This window comes from Ambystoma mexicanum, chromosome 7q (genome assembly GCF_040938575.1).
Source record: "Ambystoma mexicanum isolate Mex_15411 chromosome 7q, UKY_AmexF1_1, whole genome shotgun sequence".
Taxonomy (NCBI): domain Eukaryota; kingdom Metazoa; phylum Chordata; class Amphibia; order Caudata; family Ambystomatidae; genus Ambystoma; species Ambystoma mexicanum.
Window position 1 is genome coordinate 474,871,465 of NC_090941.1, and position 19,007 is coordinate 474,890,471.

Here is a 19,007-nt window from a genome sequence, read left to right on the forward strand (position 1 = left end):
AAAACCAGGCATGATTCCTGAATGACAGGCACTGTCAAACCAACTCTAAGAAAAATCAACAAGGAGCTTCACTTTTCCCGCATGGGAAAACGCGTTCATTTCTTTACAAAAGTATCAAAGCTCAGTGGTTCGAAGGAACGCCAGCTATCTGAGCCATGTTAGTTTCAATGCATCTGTGCTTCAGACAAAACTCCTGCAATCAAGAAAATAACTATAGCTGCAAGACGGTGTGGGAATCTGAGGGAGATGCAAAACCGGATTTAAAATGAAATGCCTGCTTTTCACCACACGTGTATAAAAATGTGCTTTGCAAACTAAACAGGAGAAAAATGCCTATTTAAAAGTAAACTGTTGAATGAAAGCCTGCCTTATCTAGCAATGTGAAGGGGTTTTGTTGCTGGTGATAATACACACATGGGCTATTTTATTCCACAGGTTTGTTTTAATTCAGGACCCAAAATAAGAAAATAAAGGTTTGAAACCACCTGGGCTGGAGTTTGCAAGCTCTAAAAAAAATAAACTGGTTATGCCAGTTGGCAGAGCCAAGACTTCACCCAGAGGAAGGGAACCACCATAAAAACTCTCAGCAGATACTAACACCCCAATGATAATTACCGGGTTGGATGGAGTCTAGTCTGGGCTGAAACCCCTGACAATGGACCTCCCAGGGCAAGGAAGTTTGAAGTGGGGAAGGGGCAATAAACCTTCAATCAAGTTAGAAAACCCCCACCTTGCTCTGAAGGAAATGACAGTTGGTGGGAGCTGAAGAGAAAAAAAATGGTCCAGTGATGGACAAAGGATTGCCAAAGACTATTTTATAGATAAACTTTAAAGACTTTTATCTCTGCAGCAAGACTTTGTAAAAATGTAAACATTTCGCAGTTTAAAAGTGATTTAGTGTTTTATAATTTGAGACCTTTTAGAAGTCACTGAGACCTTGGGAATAGAAATGGCAAAGTATTACGGATAATAAGAAAAGCATCCATGTTGCCAATGTACATTTTTATACTTACATCCCTTATGATAATCCACACATGTGTATGAAGTTATGGAATTTTAGGCCGAATCTTTCATAATCAAAATGTATTTATTAAGGTGCTGAAAATGTGTAAATTCTGTATGACTGATGTTTGGCAAATAGGTCTGTGGGAAGTCTTTTTACACCATAAAATGCAACCTCCTAAACTGAGTCACATTTTAGGGGAAGCAGCCATCATTGATTGTCCAACCCAGTTGCTTAGAGGCGTGCTTAGCTAAGCCGGCCCAGCAGTAGTCTGAAGTCACCATGCTCTATATAAAGAGTCCCTGACAAGACTCTAGACAGGCACTCTTTCTGAAGTTCCTGCTTCGGCCTTCCTGATCTCCATTCATCCTGCTGAGTGCAGATACCAACTACAAGGCCAAAGCATTGCTGACCGTACTCCAGGGCCCACTGCAAAACCCAAGCATTTATGATCCTATTCCCAGCAAGGCCTCAATTCTGAAATCACACTATAATGCCAAATAACCAAAGGGGAGAGCTTTGGTATTCTTTTGGGAAGCATCTTGAACCAGCCTGGCTTGCTGGCCTCGAACTACTTGCCCACTAACTGCTTGCCCACTAACTGCATCCAGAGGTACCTGTGCCATCCAGTGACCAGAATTGCCCGCCTGTGCCCCGACCTGCCCAGCTGTCTTCTGCTCAGCTGTCCTTTACCAGGCACGCTGCCGTGTAGTGATCAGAACCATTGACTGTCCAAAATCCCAATAAAAGTGTATAATCCCTACTCCATAGAAACCCATAACCTATCTTGTCTTGCCTTTTTCCTTATCCCACTCTCTAAGTCATCTTATCCTTATCCTGATAACTTGTTAAAACTGTTAGAAGTATCTGTGCACCTGCCCGTGACTTTCTAAAGTGCTAGCGCCATATCTTTTCAATTTTGTCTTGTGTAATCCTAAAACATTAGTCCTATTTCGAGTGATCGGACTGGTTTCCGCCAGGGTTGGGTGCTGGCGTGACAGGGTTGAATTTGCGAATCAACCATGGATCTCACTGTGCCCATCTTGGGTGGTCTATTTGGAATACTCTAGTTTAGAGTAAAACTGTTCTTGTCACAACTGATTTACTTTCCTATTTCACTGCTTCATTTTACTCAAAGAGCACCTTTTTATATCTTGCATAACTCATCCAGTTTCACAGTTAGAGACATATTTTCAACTCTAGAGTGTCCCTGTGCTATATATCTATCCTATAACCCAAAAAAAGTATTTCACATGTTTTTATTGAAAACCGTTTGGTTAATTTAAAGCAGGAATTAAGAAAATGCTACTTTTACACGTGTCATTTGACTGCAACATGTTTTAAATTTTCCATTCATTTTCAAATTATATGCTCTTGGTAATCCATTGCTTGTGATTGTTAGTGTCTTTGCATTGTTGCTTTAGTGAGGAATTGTATTTGCTTCAAGGTTTTGAACACACATTCATTATTTATTTGTCAATTTCCGAGTGTCATTTCATAACATTGCAAAGGGGTTAACATCCATTTTCCATTCTTATTTGGTGAGGGAAGGTCGGATTTGGATTCTGTTTTCTGCCTCTTATTGCTGATTACCTGCCGTGTCTTCCTATCCATCCAGAATTCAATTATTTGTTGGTTGAGGGAACATTGCAGGGGGAAATCTTAACTTGGGTGCTATTTTTCCTAAATCAAAAAGTGCTCCTTTTCCCTGGTGTTTTGCATATGTTCCACTAGAAGGTTAAACCAAGTGTATTGCTTACATCCTCACTGTAATTATCACCCCATTGGTGATTGCTGCCCCATATTGAAAATTCTATGATTTCTTTTGAATTTTAAAATAAATATTGCATTTTACCAACCAGAGTGGTTCATGGTCCATTGTGACCCGGGGTATTTGAAAAGGGGGTGTGATACGAGTTGTGTACCATCTCAAATTTAATCTGCATAAAATAAGGAGGAAAGCATCTCAGTTGTGTGCTACATACTAGGCCGAGACCAAAGTGTGTCACCTGATTGAAATCCTTAACATGTATGAGGAAAGAACAAGGATACATTATTGTTCTGCAGAAACTGCAACTATCTTTTTAAATGGCAAACACCATTTTACTGGGACGAGGAGGGATAAGAGCCTGCAGGGAGAGAGCGAGAAAGTGAGACGACCTGAGGAGGGCCCGCTGCTACTTCAGAGCAGGGAGTGGAGGAGACTGTGAACTCCCGGAGACCTGTGAAGTTCGAGATAGCTGGGGAGCTGACACTGAAGAGCAGGATGCAGCATACCCAACACTGAGTATAGAGAGAGCAGCGACAAGTGGTGGTGTGACCACAATGAAACTGTGGAGTTCCACAGGCTCTTATAACAACGCGGATACCACAACTTGGAAGGAAGAAGCAGCATGATATACCGGTATATGGAATACCAGAAAGCCATCTGAACCGAAAAGAATGAGGACGAGAAGCCAAACGAAGGAAAGAGGTCTGGCATGCAAAGACGTGAACCAGACCTGAACAAATAGAGATCCCGGTGATGCATTCCCTGAGGTTGTCAGGTAACTGGGAACCCAGGAGACCCCAGAGTGAGACGGCAAATTGTAAGCAGACTGTTCCTACTCATTTCAGTGATGATAAAGAGACGATAAGAGAATTGAGAGAGCATCATTACAAGCATATTTCTCGGACGAGAGAAAGACAAAATCCCAGTGGAAGAAAGAGAAGTGAATGGGATCGCTACAAACCTATTCATACTTGGCACAATCCAAGTAAAAAGAACATTAGTATAAAGGAGAGGAGATTACAAGAGAAACGCATAAACTTAAATATGTGTTCAAAGAAAGATGAAATGCAGAGGAAAAAGAGAGTGAGCTGTAGAAAAAGGAAAAGAATTTCACAAGAGAGAATCTGAAGGGTTGTATAATCTTGTCTTGGGAAAAGGAGAGAATAAAGCTTAACAAAACCAAAGAGGAAAGCCTTATGAGAAAGGAAAACTTTCAAGGGAGAAAATATCAATAAAGAGACAAAGGAGTTCGATATTGAGAAGAAGCCAAGGCTCAAAGAAGTCTTGAAAGAACTGTATGAATTGATCAGGGAAGTCACAAGAGACTCTTTGAAGATTAGCTATTGAACAAAAGACTGCTGAAGGCAAAATGCAGGAGAAGGGAGTCATTCTCCTGCCTTTAGTTAGGGTTAGTTTCGACAGTGGACGTATTCTTTTAAGACATGTTCACTGATTATTGACTAGCACCATAGCTAGTTTTGCTAAGTAGGGAACTCCCCATAGAAGTAGGTAAAGGTAGGCATTTTCCTTTTCTTTAATAAAAGAACTTATTAAAAATGTCTTAAGAGTCGTCATCCTTCTGACCCACCACAACACTCGATACATTGCATTTCCTTTGGGCAGTAGCCTGGGAAACTGCATTCTATTGGCGTTCTTCCATTGGCGCATCATGGAGCAAAAATTTACCATTTGGCCAGGAAGTCGTACTAAACCTTTTTGCTCGAGCCTTGACTGGCCGTAAGAAGTCCCTTCCTGCAAACAATTTAGTCTGTGAAATCCAAGCACCAAGTAGGTGGAGGAGAGAAAACGGTAAAAAGTATTTATGGAAAGTTACCTCAATAGTAAATCCGGTACGCTTAGACTTTCTACAACCTTGCATATGGAATAAAAGGGTGCGAGAACTTGGTAGAAGCAGTTGGCGAGGCACGTGTGGGAATAGGGCCTCCACGCATGGAGGCATGATTATGCTGGATACCCTTTAAAACTCCTCTTAGACTGCATACATTTAGAGAAGTCTTGTTCCAGTCTTGCCAGTATTTCAGATCTCCCAACCAGTTGTGGTGGTGGAAGTGGAAGGATTAAGTTGGGTTTATGGCGCTTTAGTAACGTGCATGCATTGGATGGGATTGCCGAGTAATTCTGAGTCCAAATAATCAAACCAACTCAGTAAGATGGCAAAGGTACTGTTTTATTAACGATCATCTAAAAAAGGCAGGTTACAAAGGACATCAACGGACGTTCGCTCAGGCTCTCGACGATTTTCTCATAAAAACATATATGCAAAAAATACATCAGAGGTGACGTCATACTAGGTGGCCAATAATAGAAATCCTATATAGGGTTGATATTGGCTAAGGGGAACATCTAGATATACTTTCTATAGAGACTAGGATTGTGATTGGCTGGCCACTGTCAGGTGGACTACTTATGCCTACCTCTAAAGAACCTGTCATCTTTAACACTATTAAGTACACGGTTTATCATTGGTCTTCACAGTATAAGGCCCTTCGTTATACGGCCCTACCCAATTGGTTGGCATTCTTGTGCCATGTCTGGAACATTTGGTTCACTTAGCGGCAAGTAAGCTTAGGCCCAGGTGCCAGGAGGTGGACTTGACTTTACCTCCCCAAACAATTAGCCCAACATCTCATCACCTATGCCTTCTGCCATGAAGATTGTCTTTGAACCTGGCCTTGAAAAGTATCCTTGTCTGTGGGAATATATGGGAGTGCAGGCTCTCACTATCGTTGTTCTAGGACTCCAAGCTGAACTCTATTTCCATCCTTGGCTCACGTGACAGGAGACTACGATTTGGTCCATTTTGCAGCATTTAAATGTTTTCAATGAATACAACATGGCACTCTTGGTGTTCTTTCTTTGCACCTTAACAAGGGATGATTCATCCTTTGCACATTCACTGCTTTGAAGAATAGATAACTGACCTTGGCTGCTTCAGTTTTGATACCATGGCAGACAGCCTCTCCAGGCGCTTCCACGGTCTCGGCTTATTCTTGCTGCAACACAACTCTCAGCCTTTTCCTCTACATGGGTCCGGGCTTACTAAATTCATGACACCGATGTCCAGCTTCTATACAGTGGCGGCTTCGCCTGCAGTCTATTCACTACATATGGCCAGCTTCCATGATGACTTAGTCTACTGTACAATTAAAAAGGGTTGATTTTCTGCGGCACTTTGCACACATTCAATCTTCTTTTTGCATAAAAAAGTTTACTTGATTCTTAACGTCATCATCAGTTTCTGTAAGATCCATGCATTCTCTTCAACAGTATTCTTGGGGCGTCACGCATGTTTCCTATGATGTCACTGGCTTCTCTCTTCGCTCCTTTTCATATTCTTTCAGGGAGTTCCTCCCTCAGATTGTCGTCTCTTCGGGGATACATTCAATAGGGTTTTCTCAGTGGATACTTTCTTTCAAATATCCGCTGCGGGATTGACACAACCGCTGGTGTCAAACATGGTACGATCTCAGGCTTCCAAAATATAGGAGCTATGGGAGCGGGATTTCTTGCAGATGCATGTAACTGCTCCTCTACAAAGGGTACGCAAATTTCCATGAAACTAACTTTCCCCATCTGTCATATGTGCTTGCATTTGAATACAAAAGAGATGGTCCACACGGGGGGTTCGGTCAGTATGGCTGCCTGAAGCCGTAGGCTAGCTCTGCCGATCCCTCAACAAAAATAGCCCCCCCCCGATATGCATGGTGACGACAACCTGAAGCATCTGTTTCCCTCCGCCCTCACCCCAACATGTGATGGGTCATCTGTCCGCCCCCAGTGCACCAGAGCATGGCCCAGAGTGCTGGGGACAGCTGAGTGGCAGCGGGCCCTGTACATCAGGTCTGATTGGGGCAATGGAGGCCTCGGAGAGCAGGAGAAGGCCCTGATTAGCACAAGAAGGGGAATGGACACTGGCGGGCACTACACCTTAACTTAACGCTGAAGGGCCCATAACCAGCACACAGGAAGATGCCCAGCATTTCTAGAAGCAGTGGTGCCCGACTGCCAGTCGAAGAGGAGTAACGAGCGGCACTCTGGCAGGTAGGCCCATCCCCACCCAGGCCCTGGAGGACCCCCAACAGCTAAAAGGAGTTGGGGCTGTCTTGCCGCCATATACCAAGGGGAGCGCCCTCAGAAGATTTGCAGCCTCTTGCAATGTTAAAGGAATATGCGTCTGAACTGAGACAAGAGGCACTTGCCCATCATTAACGAGAGATCCCACCCCATATGGCCCTGGGCAGCAGGTAGGGTGCAAACGAGGATAAGCAGAAACATCTTGACAAATCCCCATGTGATATACCCAAACGTTTCGGTATCGATTTTAAAGGGGTGGAGTGAGTCTTGCACACAGAAACAGTGGGCCCACAGGGCGAACCATACGTACTGAGCTCCACAGCTCCACTCTCTTGACTCCGGAATAAGTGTGGTGAGACCAGGTATTCCAAGCCTTCTAAAAACCCGGCACCATGACATCTATAGCTCCGGATAACTAAATGTCTACCATCAAAACGGATGTACCAATTTTTCTGGACTTATTGAAAGCCTTCAGGTTAGATGTCCAAACACCAATGGAGGAGATCAAGGAAAGGATTGGAAAAATTGAAGACAGGGTGGAAATGCTACAAAAAAAGCACTGTCTGCAACTATCTTAGAGTGAAAATGGAGACAAAACAAGACCTCCATATGAAACTTGATGATTTTGAAAATAGCACAGGAACAACGTAAGCATATTGTGAGTGCTGCGATCTGAGAGAGAAACTCCAGAGGGATTGGAAAGAAATGTTAAATCACTCATTAAGACCCTGTTGAACAAGCCCGGCAATAACAACATTCTGTGTGTTCCTATTCACAGAAGAGGGGGTCCGCGTAGTGCTCTCAGATCGGTGGTGAAGGGCCACTACTTTAGAGAGAAGGTGGCCATCCTGGAAGCAGCAAGGAATAAAGACACACTTGAGTGGGTGGGGGCTAAAATAAAAATAATTCAAGACTCATCATCCCCAACTTTGGAGAGGCGTAAGCACTGTAAGTCCCTTCCAAGCTAGTTAACATTAGAGGGAATTAGTTATAGATGGGGCTACCCAGTTCACTTTGACTTTTGAAATAAAAGGTGAAAAGCACATTGTTAAGGACACCAATACGATCCCTCAACTCCTACGAGAACTCAAAGGAACTACAATAACGCCCAACACGAATGGCAAGCAAGCACTGCAGGACAGGCTTTGGAGCGCCTTTGCACTGCCAGGTGCAAGCAAGAAAGTACCAGGGCCAAGAAAATTAAGAAAAACAAACTCCTTGTCACAGAGGAAGCGCCTTTATCTAAACGCCTGTTAGTAGGATTATATATCAGTATGAAAAGGTCTGAGGTTTGAGTGAAGATATTGTAGAGGAGAGAAAAACACATTTTTACTCCATGGAGGGGATGCTCAGAGGGTGTACATCAAGGCGTGCAAGAGAGGAAATTGTACAATGTTTACTTTTGGAAGGGATTAGGAGGGTGGATGAGAGATTTGACCGAATCCATTCGAGGAGTTCATGAAGGAGCCGGATACTTATTCTGGTGGCCCAGAGCATTCTGGGCCTACCATAGTTGGGTAATGTTTAAATTACATGGTATATGGGTGTTTTTTTTGCAGAGTTACAAGGGCCTATGGTAGGGGTAGGGGATGGGGGTGGTGGTCCTCTAGTGTGGGTGAGCTGAATGTTGCCATGTGCCATGACCAGAGCAGGTCTATTTGCTAAAGCAAAAGGGGCCACATGTATCCATGTTTGCAACAGGACAGGGGGATGATGTATAAAAAGGATGCAATAAAAGTTGCGACTTTGAATGTTAGGGGCCTGAATCCCCCCCCTAAAAAGTTCTGTTAAGAAAATGTATGAAACAACTGTCAGTTTTATTTGGTCGAGAAACCCATTTTTAACTGGGAGAAGAACGTACCCGGTTGCAGAGAAGTACAGGGCAACAACCATTTTGGGCCTCTGCAGAATCTTTCCAGTTAAAAGAGATACAGGTCAAAAAAGCAATAGAAAGAGAAATTGTTGATGGTGAGAGGCAACTGGGAAGGGACCCTGGTTACTTTGATAGTGGGAATGCCCCGAATGGGGGACAAATACCATTCACTCATTCATTCAGCCTCCCATCTGATTCACTCGTGGACAGAGGGAATTAGCCTGTTGTGGAGAGACTTGAAATTGATTCTGGACCCAGCTCTGGATTGGAAATACAGAGGGTCCTGTGAGGGGTCAGAAATGCGAGACGGACAAGTAGTTTTCTCACAAGTAGCCATTTTATTTAACATTAAGGGTGAGACAAACGCTTAACTTTCCCTAACCTAACTAGGTTTCCCTACCTGTCAAGCTAAAGGAAAATTACCTCATGTCCAAAAATCTCTGTCCCTCACACTTGTACATACAACACAATCATACAGGGATTATGTGGCTGTTCAAACTTCATAAAATAACATTTAAATTCAAAACAGCCAAATAACCATAAATCCTTGTAACAAGGGTGGAATCCCCTTCCCATGGATTAATTCAGGATGATTCAAACCAAAATTCAAAATCAAAAATGTTCTTTTCAATAACAAAGTTCCATTCCAAGTATAACACAAAGTTCCTTTCATTGGCTCAGACTTTTACTTGGCAATTGGAATGTTTTATTTTTGAAACCGGTTTCTTCACTCCTCAAAACAAGTGTCTGAATTTCCACACACTTCTGCTTGACAACTAGAAAGACTTTATCTTTATACACCCAGTTAGTATTCAATATAATTAATCTCGTCTTTGAATACCAACTACTTTGTTTTAAATCACATTTCTTCTTCATAAGCAACACCGTTTTGTCAGCATGGTTTTACAACAGTACATCATAAAACATGTTGTGAACTTGCCACTTTCTTTCCACCAAAACCACCTACCAGACTGCAGTACTTCAAAATGTCTGCTTCCTGTTCCACTCACCTGCTCGGACTAACCACGAATTGTCCCTGCCAGGATAAAACTCCTACTACTAGTACCAGTATACAAGTATGTCAAAGACATAAGAAAAAAATCCAGGACGATGCGCCCTTTAAGGTTGTGAAAGTTGTTTTATTATTTTCATTTTCCAAAAAAGGAACATCCAATGTTTTAACATTTGCCCTTATAATGATAGACATGTGTTTCGGCCCATGTGGCCTTTCTCAAAACAGGGCTAGTGCGGTCATACTGGTAATGACAGACTTTTATGATGGAAAAATAAATAATAATAAGTAAAAGAGTCAAGTAATTATGATGCAACATCTAGTTATAAGCAACAAATCACCATGATAAATCAAGAAAAACATAATCAACCAAATTAGAGAGATTGTTGGCATCATATCAAAAAATTAAATAGAAAACAATAGGTCATACTCTGTAACGCTTACCTTAGACTCCACGGGGACACCACGTGATATTATGAAACTTCTCAGGGTGCGCTGTTATCTGTTGTTCACTACCCCTACTGGACTCTCTTTCTATACCACAGAAAATAAATCACAACACAATTGGAATGCGTCCTAATGTAAGGAGAAAATATTGCAGGTCAGAAAATCCCCAGCAATTACCTTAGTTTGTGATTTGGTTAGCTCTCCATCCTGCTTCTGTGCAGGGGTGCATGTTCTGAAGAAGGGCTAGATTAGGCGTGGAAAAACAAGGGGAGAAGGACAGCCCTATATGGAATGTAGGGTGTTGAGAAGATGCCTAATGGTGAGGTGAAAACATGTTCAACCCTTTCCAACAAACACAACTGTGACTGGAGAGGTACTCAGGAGAGAACACAGAAGAACTGAGGCAAGCGAAAGGTAACAAAGTGTGCTAACTCCAATCCTGGAGCAAGGTACCAACACGGTTAAAATGCCACAAAGTCTGAGGGTAAGGTGAAGTTTATTCTCCCGCTCTCCTGTAACTACCTCAAGAGTGCTTTTTCTGACTATTCCTGGCCAGAGATAATATTGCTAACTAATTCCTTACAAGAAAAACTCTGTGTCAAAACTAAACTTGCGCAAACATTTAACATTTAAAGCACCTTAATGTCTAGTATTCGTGTACCTAACTGTGACTGAAAAAAGGAACGCCTCTGTTCCTCGAAACAGAATCTCCACACTAAACCCACGGGCTCCGTAACGCTAATACAATTAATAGGCGGTTAAACATACACTTGCCCCTGAAGAAAATGCAAGCAGAGCACTCGCCATTAGGAACGGATAATGAGTGGAGAAAGCTACTGAGGTAAATGATACTTGCTGTGGATAGGAGACAGAACAGGGATGCGTGTCTCGAAAACTCCTCACTGACGAACGCCAACACCTCACAGAGCACACGAAATAGTAGTTGCGGGGATGGCACGGCAAAACAAATGATCATGACACAATATCGGGGGGGAGAGACAGGAATGTTAACGGGGAGGACGTGAGGGGGTATCTATAAATTACAAGGGGGCTGAGGAATTCTTGTCAGAGGGATGAACCGCGGTAAGCGTCCGCTGAACACAGCTGAAGACGCGAAGCACCATTGAACAAAGGGGAGGGGCTTAAGTACTCCAGAGTGACAGAAAACTAGACCGCTTGCCCAATCTAGGGTTGCAACACCAGGCGGCCATGTTGGTTGATGAGGAAGCGCCCTTGTAGCATAGCCCAAAGCCTACCTATCCTTAGACCAGGAATTGTAAGCGGCCACCCAGGAAATTTTGGAAATTCTTTTGAGGGGGAACCCAGTAGTCATGACATACATTTATGATGTGAACGGGGCAAGGAGAGAAAAAGGGAGGGAAGCGGGGAAAAAACAAACACCCATACAGAGACATAAGATGGATAATCAATTAGTCACGGTTTGTCTTAAGTTTGTAATTAGAAAAAAAGCTTCTCAATAAGCTAACTTACCCACACCAAGGGTGAGTAGCTCCTCTTGCAATAGAGCTGGGGGTTGCATAACTAAATACGTTGGTCCAAATCCCATTTATATGTAGTCTATTATCAAAACAAATTGTGTTTTTAATTTCAAATCTTACATCATATATTTATATCATAGAAATGATATTGTGTAGGGGCAGAACATTGTCCCATTTTGTATGTTCTACATTGTTCAGTCCATAGTAACTGTAAATGTACTTTCCTGGTATGCACATTGTAGCCAATTTATACTTTTGACACTATATTAAAAAATCGTATCCCTTTACACTGTGTTAAATTGGGCTTCAAATGTTGTGAGTAAGAATCTTCTAAATGAAGTATAAGCTAAATATTTAAAAAATCCTTGTATTAAGCGCGTAAATTGTTAAATGTTGTGAAACGCTACAAAAGCGAGACAACATGGTAACTTTGTTTAGTTACAAAAAACCTATCTCTCTATATTTACTCGTGTTGTAATCTTCTATTAGACAATTCTAAAATTCACTGCGCGAAATTAACTGGGCCCAAAGGCCAGCGTAAACCGATAGATCGCTGTGCAATTGCAGCGAAACACCACTCACCTTCTCAGCAAAGCTGCAATCACTTGCGTTGGCTTCGTACAAAGAAGCTGGCCGCCATTTTGGAACTATTTATTTAGTTTTCATGGGGACATGACGCCAGATCCACTGCTTGGCTTTCGTTGCTAGGTAACCTGTGCGCAAACTGAAAATCCCAGCACCGAGCTCTTGCTCTGGCCGTGATTGTACGCGTAAGAGTGCTCAGTTTAGCACAAATAAAAAGGGGGGGGTCATATTAGACAAACCTAGTTATGAGACAGGTTTCACATTAGCAGAAATATCCAAATTATTCTTATTATTATAAGTCATTTGGCAAAGTATCTCACATTGGTATATTCCCATCAAACTCGTCCAAGCGACATGTCTCAGTACTTAGTCTGCTAGAAAGACTGCCTTAAAGGTGTATAACCATTAAACTTCTATATTCTATTATTTACAAGGGGTATCCAAAAATTATTATAACTTGCATATTTCTGTTGTGTGAGAGCATCTACATTCCATAATGTGCTTAATGCAAATGGTCATTCCAAAAAACGTTAGAGAGTGTCAGTGCCAAATAAGCATTGTGTAAAGACAAAATTATTTTCCGTATAACTCCTAACTATTTAACGCAAAATATACTAAATCTGGTCAAGTGCAAAATAAAATAAAACAGATAACACATATAACATCATAAATAACGTAAACAGATGATATTTGCATCATTGGCATGTGATTGATTTTGCAACATAAACTTAGTCAAGTTAAGTGCACACTATTACTAAGTGAAGTTAGAGTTCTATAAAAAAGATGCCATTTCGGTATCCAAATTTAAACCAAGCATGGTTGTGTTGAAAAAGCAAATTATTCTTGCTTCCGCTTGTCTCAGCGCTTGAATTCTATCTCCACCTCTCTTATTCAATTGAACATATTGTAGGCCAATAAATTGGATATTGGTCTTATCATCCATCTGATGGTTCTTTTGCCAATGCACTGCTAAGGGTAAGTTCGGATCTTGACTTCCAATTTTGGCCATGTGTTCCCGTATTCTGATCCTGAGCTCTCTTTTAGTGCTTCCTATATAGAGTTTTGTACAGGTGCACTTGATGGCGTAAACAACATATTTGGTTCTACAGTTAATTGAATGGGAGATCTTAAACACTTTTCCATTATGTCCCTCTAGGCTCTTAGTTTTATCAGACACAAATTTGCACATTGTGCAAAAACCACATTTTCTGAATCCTGGTTCAATTGGATTGAGCCAGGTGGTCGCACTATTATTTTGGAGGTCTGGTAACAAGGAATGGCTAATGATTGTTTTGATTGCATTGGCTTTTCTGAAAATAGCTTTTCTGAAAATAACTGTACTAGCTAGCTTCTGTGTGACCAAAGTATGACACTCTTTCATAATCCATGAAAATTAAGTATTTATTCCACCTTATCCTGTTAAATATAATGTATGCAGAGACATTGATGTGTACGTCCTTCTACAATTCCTATACAGAGACCTTGGCTATGAAAGGATTGACTTTGAATTGTTTGGGGAAGAAAGAAGAGGCATATGAATTTGTTCGAAAAGGACTCCGAAATGATGTTAAGAGTCATGTTTGTATCCTTTATAACAATTCAAGTTATTAATTTATGAAGGTATGTTGTATGCATAGTGAAAATGAAAAATGCAATGCATGAATAAATAAGACTAATGAAAAGATAATGCAGAACACATACTGATGCATTCTCCACTCTCCAGTGCCGGGGTGAGATATGTGCAAGCTGAGGCACTGTATAGTGCTTGAATCTTTCTTTAATTTTCAAATGCCACAGCGCGTGTGTTCCTGCTCCCCTTTGGCATTGCTTCCCGTTACTTGTGTCCCCCTCCTCCCGCCCACCGCACTCCCATTGGGCACGGTCCCGTCCCTCTGCAAAGGTCTCCTGCACTCTCTGCCACCTGCACCATTCTCCACTCTCCGGTGCTTGGGTGAGGTAGGTGCAAGCTGAGGCACTGTACAGTGCTTGAATTTTTGTTTATTTGTTGAAATTTGTAGCGCCACAGAGCATGTGTTCCTGCTCTGCTCACCCCTTGGCCCAGCTTCCTATTTCTTGAGTCTCCCTACCACCCCACCCCCTCACTGGGCACACAGCCCTTATCTGTCACCTCTGCCGTGGCAGGCCCCTCAGCGAAGGACCCAGAAGCTAAGGACAGCTCCTATGGTGTTCGCCAGTGTCTGCCAGGGAAGCAAGAAGCCTGCAGTAGTCAACCGGCTGCGACTGACCAGGTAAGTTGAATCTGGGTGTTTTACATTGCTGCGGTGTTAAATCAGTATGGGCCTTTCTCCCTCTTTTTAGGAAAGTTGAATCTGGGTGTTTGCTTTGTGGTAACTGTGGTACTGCTACTGTGTCTCAATAGGTTATCTCCCTCTCCCTTGGCCACCCCACCGCACTGGGAGTTCCTTGTAATTCTGAGTGTACCTATCTGCTCCTTTTTGTGATTCCTATTGTGTAACCCCCCCCCTATGCATCCTGCATCCCCTGGCTTGTGCTCCCTCCTCTTCCTCCTTGCACCCTCTATAGTGCTTTTTGTCTCGCCTATCCTCTCAAACTGCTACTCTATCTCCTACCCTATCCATCTCACTAAGTCAGGAAGGGGGAAGTTCAAGAGGGACATTCTGGTCTCAAACCCAGGCGTCCCTATCACTGATATATACCAGTGCTTCCTCCAGACAGACTCTTATCGACATCATCTTCGTCATTCCCTCTCCAGACCTATGGACCCCTCATATGATCTCTGTTCTCTCTCCTTTTTCCTCCCCTGACATTATGGTGGCACTAGGTGGGAGGTCCTCTTGGCCTCCTTCCACTCCTCCAAGACCATCGTTAATGTCTATCTGAATGGCACTGTCTTGGTCTTGGTCCTGGACCCTCAGCCCAATCTCCTCCTTTTTTATAAGCTTTTCCTGTGTCTTATCAACTTACTCCCTTCTCTTGCTACTCCTTCCAGCACTTCTTTGGCTCCTCCACTACCTCCTTCTTCTGCCACCTCTCTGGCACACTCCTCTTCCTCGCTGGCTACTTTGCCATTTCCTCCTTCCTGTGGGATGTTCTGACCCACTTTTGCTCTGCCATGCGGCATCACTGTGTTCTGATGGTGCCAGAAACATTAAAATGGCTGCAAAACCCTTGTGCGCGCCAAAACGTCTGAAATTCGTGCTTTGCAAAGCACAAAAAGATGGCTGGCCAATCTGCCATGCATGTTGTCAGTGGTGGAACGGATATCTCACTCCTGAAACATGTCACTGGACTCCACAACAATTGAAAATGGAGTACAGAAGGAAAAAGCAGTGTTTTGCTAAAGGAAACCCAAAATCTTGCTTTAAATCCCCTTTTTCTTTGTTGCTGAAACTGCAGCATGCCGGTACAAAACACCCTCCAACATCCAAAATCCTTACTGGGTGCTACAATTCACTTAGTTCAAGAAATCATTGTGAACTTGCAAGGTCCTGAAAAGCTGAAAGCATCAAGCGATTTCCACAACAAAAGTGGCCTGCCTGTGGAATCTTTCAAAAATCTGGGTGCAGTACCCTGGGCCGCCTGAATGACAGCTGTCAGGAGCCTACCTGATTAAACTTTGAACATGTATAAACTGAAATCAAATGTTTGCAATCTAAGAGGCCTGTTATGGAGAGTAACCCATCTTGTAATTGTTTTGATTCCACGGTTTAAAACCTTGAATAAGTATTTAGCTGTGATTTGATCCCACAAGTTTGTTGTACGCCAAGGGAAAATTCAACAGAATTAAGCTGGCTAAAGCTACCCAAACCAGAATAACAGCTTTCCTCAGAGGCAAGGCCTCCCCCCCCCACCAGGAAATCACACCAAAGCGATAATTATAGGCTTTGGGAAGAACCTGGTCTGCAGTGGGGAAGGAAACAATGAATAGCTGCAAAGCAGGAAATGCTAGGTGTGAGGACAGTCATAAAATGGCCTCTGCAAAGAGAACAGGAGGAGAGTGCTTCTGGACTGAAGGGAGACAAAAAGAGGCAGAGACAAACAACCGTCTGTGGCTGAACATTCACAAGGAACATTTTGTTTAAAGACTTCTAATTTACCACTTAAAATTGTAAAGAATACCAAAGTAACAGAATTGTAAATCTAAATTTTGGTTGCACGTTTCAAGAGGCGGAAAGATCGTGTGACATGTTCTGCAAGGAAACGGCAGAAAATGTGAAGGAACATTTTGTTTAAACACTTCTAATTTACCACTTAAAATTGTAAAAAATACCAAAGTAACAGAATTGTAAATCTAAATTTTGGTTGCACGTTTCAAGAGGCGGAAAGATCGTGTGACATGTTCTGCAAGGAAACGGCAGAAAATGTGATTTTACACCAAATGTATTTCTGCTAGAAGTATGAAACTTTATACACTTATGCCCATGTTATACGCGCACACTTGTAGAAATTTGCTGATAAATTGGACATTGTGTTCCTGATGAAAAGGGTGAAATTCCGTGAAAAGCAAACACAAGATTGCACAGCGACAGGGTTTTGAGGAGTAGCTGCTACACAAAATATGTAATCTGTATATGTGATTGTTATAGAGGTTGCACCTGTGTAAATATGGATTGTGCCAAAAGTAGATTCTGTGTTCAATGGGCTAGGGGTGGATTCTAAGCCTCATAAACCCACACCATAAAGGTGACACATTGTTTTTCTCCTCCTATCAATGCAGAGAGGAGACCCTGACCGATCACCTGTCAAGAGGGGCAAGCTGAGGGTAAACCAGCACACACACACCCTTTATCATAGCATAAATAGAGACAGCAGAGGGCAGAGTGTTAGGGAGAATTCTCTCTTTAGGCTGAATTTCCTAACCTAGTGAGTCCCCCAGCAGCTCTGCTGGATTTCTGGAGTTTGTTTTTTTCCTCCTGCCAAGAGTGAGACTCTTTTTCTCCCACACTTGGACATGATTTATGGTGTTCCTTTGACTGGTAATATGTTTTATGGGCTATGGGGTCCTTTACTCCATAGGGTCTCATGTGTTTTTACTATGTGTGTTACGCAGCACCCTCCGTGCAGTAACACAGGGGTGTCATAGTGACACCCCACCATAGACTCCATACCCTGGGACTGACTACTGTCTCCCAGGGCATGTAAAGTCACCATTGGCTTTACTAGTCCCAAATTATTAACAGAAACCAGTACAAACCATCATATTGTGGACGTACTGGTCGGGGCAATTCGATTGCCCCGGGGTCTGTTAGTCGAGGGGGCACGTCTCCGTCCCCCCTGATCGAGTTTTGGCTGGTGGCAGTGGAAACTACTTTTGATATTCGACCGCAAATATTTTCCTATGGGATTTTCCCATTGTTAGAGGCTACCAACTTTAATTATTTAATTCTCATAGCCTCGAACATACCACCGGTTTATTTAATTAATATTAATTCACCGGTTGGTATTTTTTGCCAGGACTCGATTCTAAAATGGCGTTTGTGTTCTCTTCTATGACTCCAACCCAAGTCAAGCTCTTTGTTCCACTTTTTGGCGGGCTTCTCCACAGAAGCCTTCAAAAATGGTGCCACTCTGTCTGGGTACCACGGGGGGTGTTGGAGGGGGTTTAGGCACCCTGGACTGAGTTACCTTGGTAACTCAAGTCGCATTCTTGTGTGATTGGCCCAAGTGGTGAGCCGGCCGGCTCACCACTTAGCATGTTTGATTGACAGCTAGGCTGAGTGAATGGGGTATGCTGCATAAAAGCAGGGCTTTGGGGACTGGAACTTCAGAAGTCGCCACAGGACCTGAGAAGCTGAGCCGACCTACCACGAAGACACAGCTGGTGGAGCCCGGCGGAACCGACTCACCACTTCCCGACGACAGAGAAGATCTCCCGGCTGGAGAGGCTTCTTCCCCTGACTGGTGGGCACAACCAGTTTTACCTTCCTTCTTCGCACCCCAGACCGGTTTGTGGTCGGATAGCCACTCACCACTGAGCCACGAATCAACGGACCGCTCCTTGTACCTGAGAAACTCCGCAGCTGGTTTCTTCCCTGGCAGTGCAACGGACTCCTGTCTTCCTCCACGACGAGATCCTCTCTTCCCCCGGACGAAGCACCGACTTGCATCCGCTGCCAGGAAGAACTGCCCCCGCTGGAGTGTTCTCACCACTTTAAGGTACCGCGTCCGCCAGGCCTCCCTTTCTAAAGATTGCTACAAGGTAATAATAACGCCTTAACCTTCTGGACTGGGCTGGCCGCCTTGACCCTCTAACTGGTCCCTTTCTTGGTCCAACTCCTTTTTGAACCATTACAAGACTTTTTGTGCACTGCAACCGTGTGACCTTGGACACATTTCGTTTGATCCTCTTAAAAGTGGATCCGGCCTATTGAATTCTAACTTCACGGTTTTACTTTGCCTTCCTCTCTTGTTATGTTCTTGTAAAAGTGTTGGGATCTGTTTCAACTCATTCTCTGCTTTTCTCTCCCTTTTAAAAACGAACTATTAGAGTGCCATCTACGTTAAGCGCTCTCCGCTGTCTGAAAATAAGTGGGGCTTTACTTAAGACTTGTCTAATATTCTTTTAAGGGAGTGTATATCTTTTAGTGACTGTGTTTTCGAATTGATTAGTACTAGTAGTGCCTGTGTGTTTTTCTAGATGTGGTTTTAAATAAATAATTATTTCGAAGGGATTGTGTCCTCCGACGTAGTCCTCATCTTAGATATCTCCTTCGAGCTCTGCTGGCCTCGGAAAATGTTTT

General features: G+C 43.0%; 1 protein-coding gene across 6 annotated transcripts in view; it reads left to right on the forward strand.

Annotated features, from left to right (window-relative positions):
* Nucleotides 1–19,007, forward strand: part of NAA16 (N-alpha-acetyltransferase 16, NatA auxiliary subunit) — a 2,654,788-nt gene that overhangs the window by 427,521 nt on the left and 2,208,260 nt on the right. For all 6 annotated transcript variants that reach the window (XM_069640524.1, XM_069640525.1, XM_069640523.1 and 3 more), the window contains exon 3: nucleotides 13,763–13,867. In XM_069640524.1, the coding sequence (XP_069496625.1) occupies nucleotides 13,763–13,867 (105 nt within the window). The remainder of the gene's footprint in view (nucleotides 1–13,762; nucleotides 13,868–19,007) is intronic.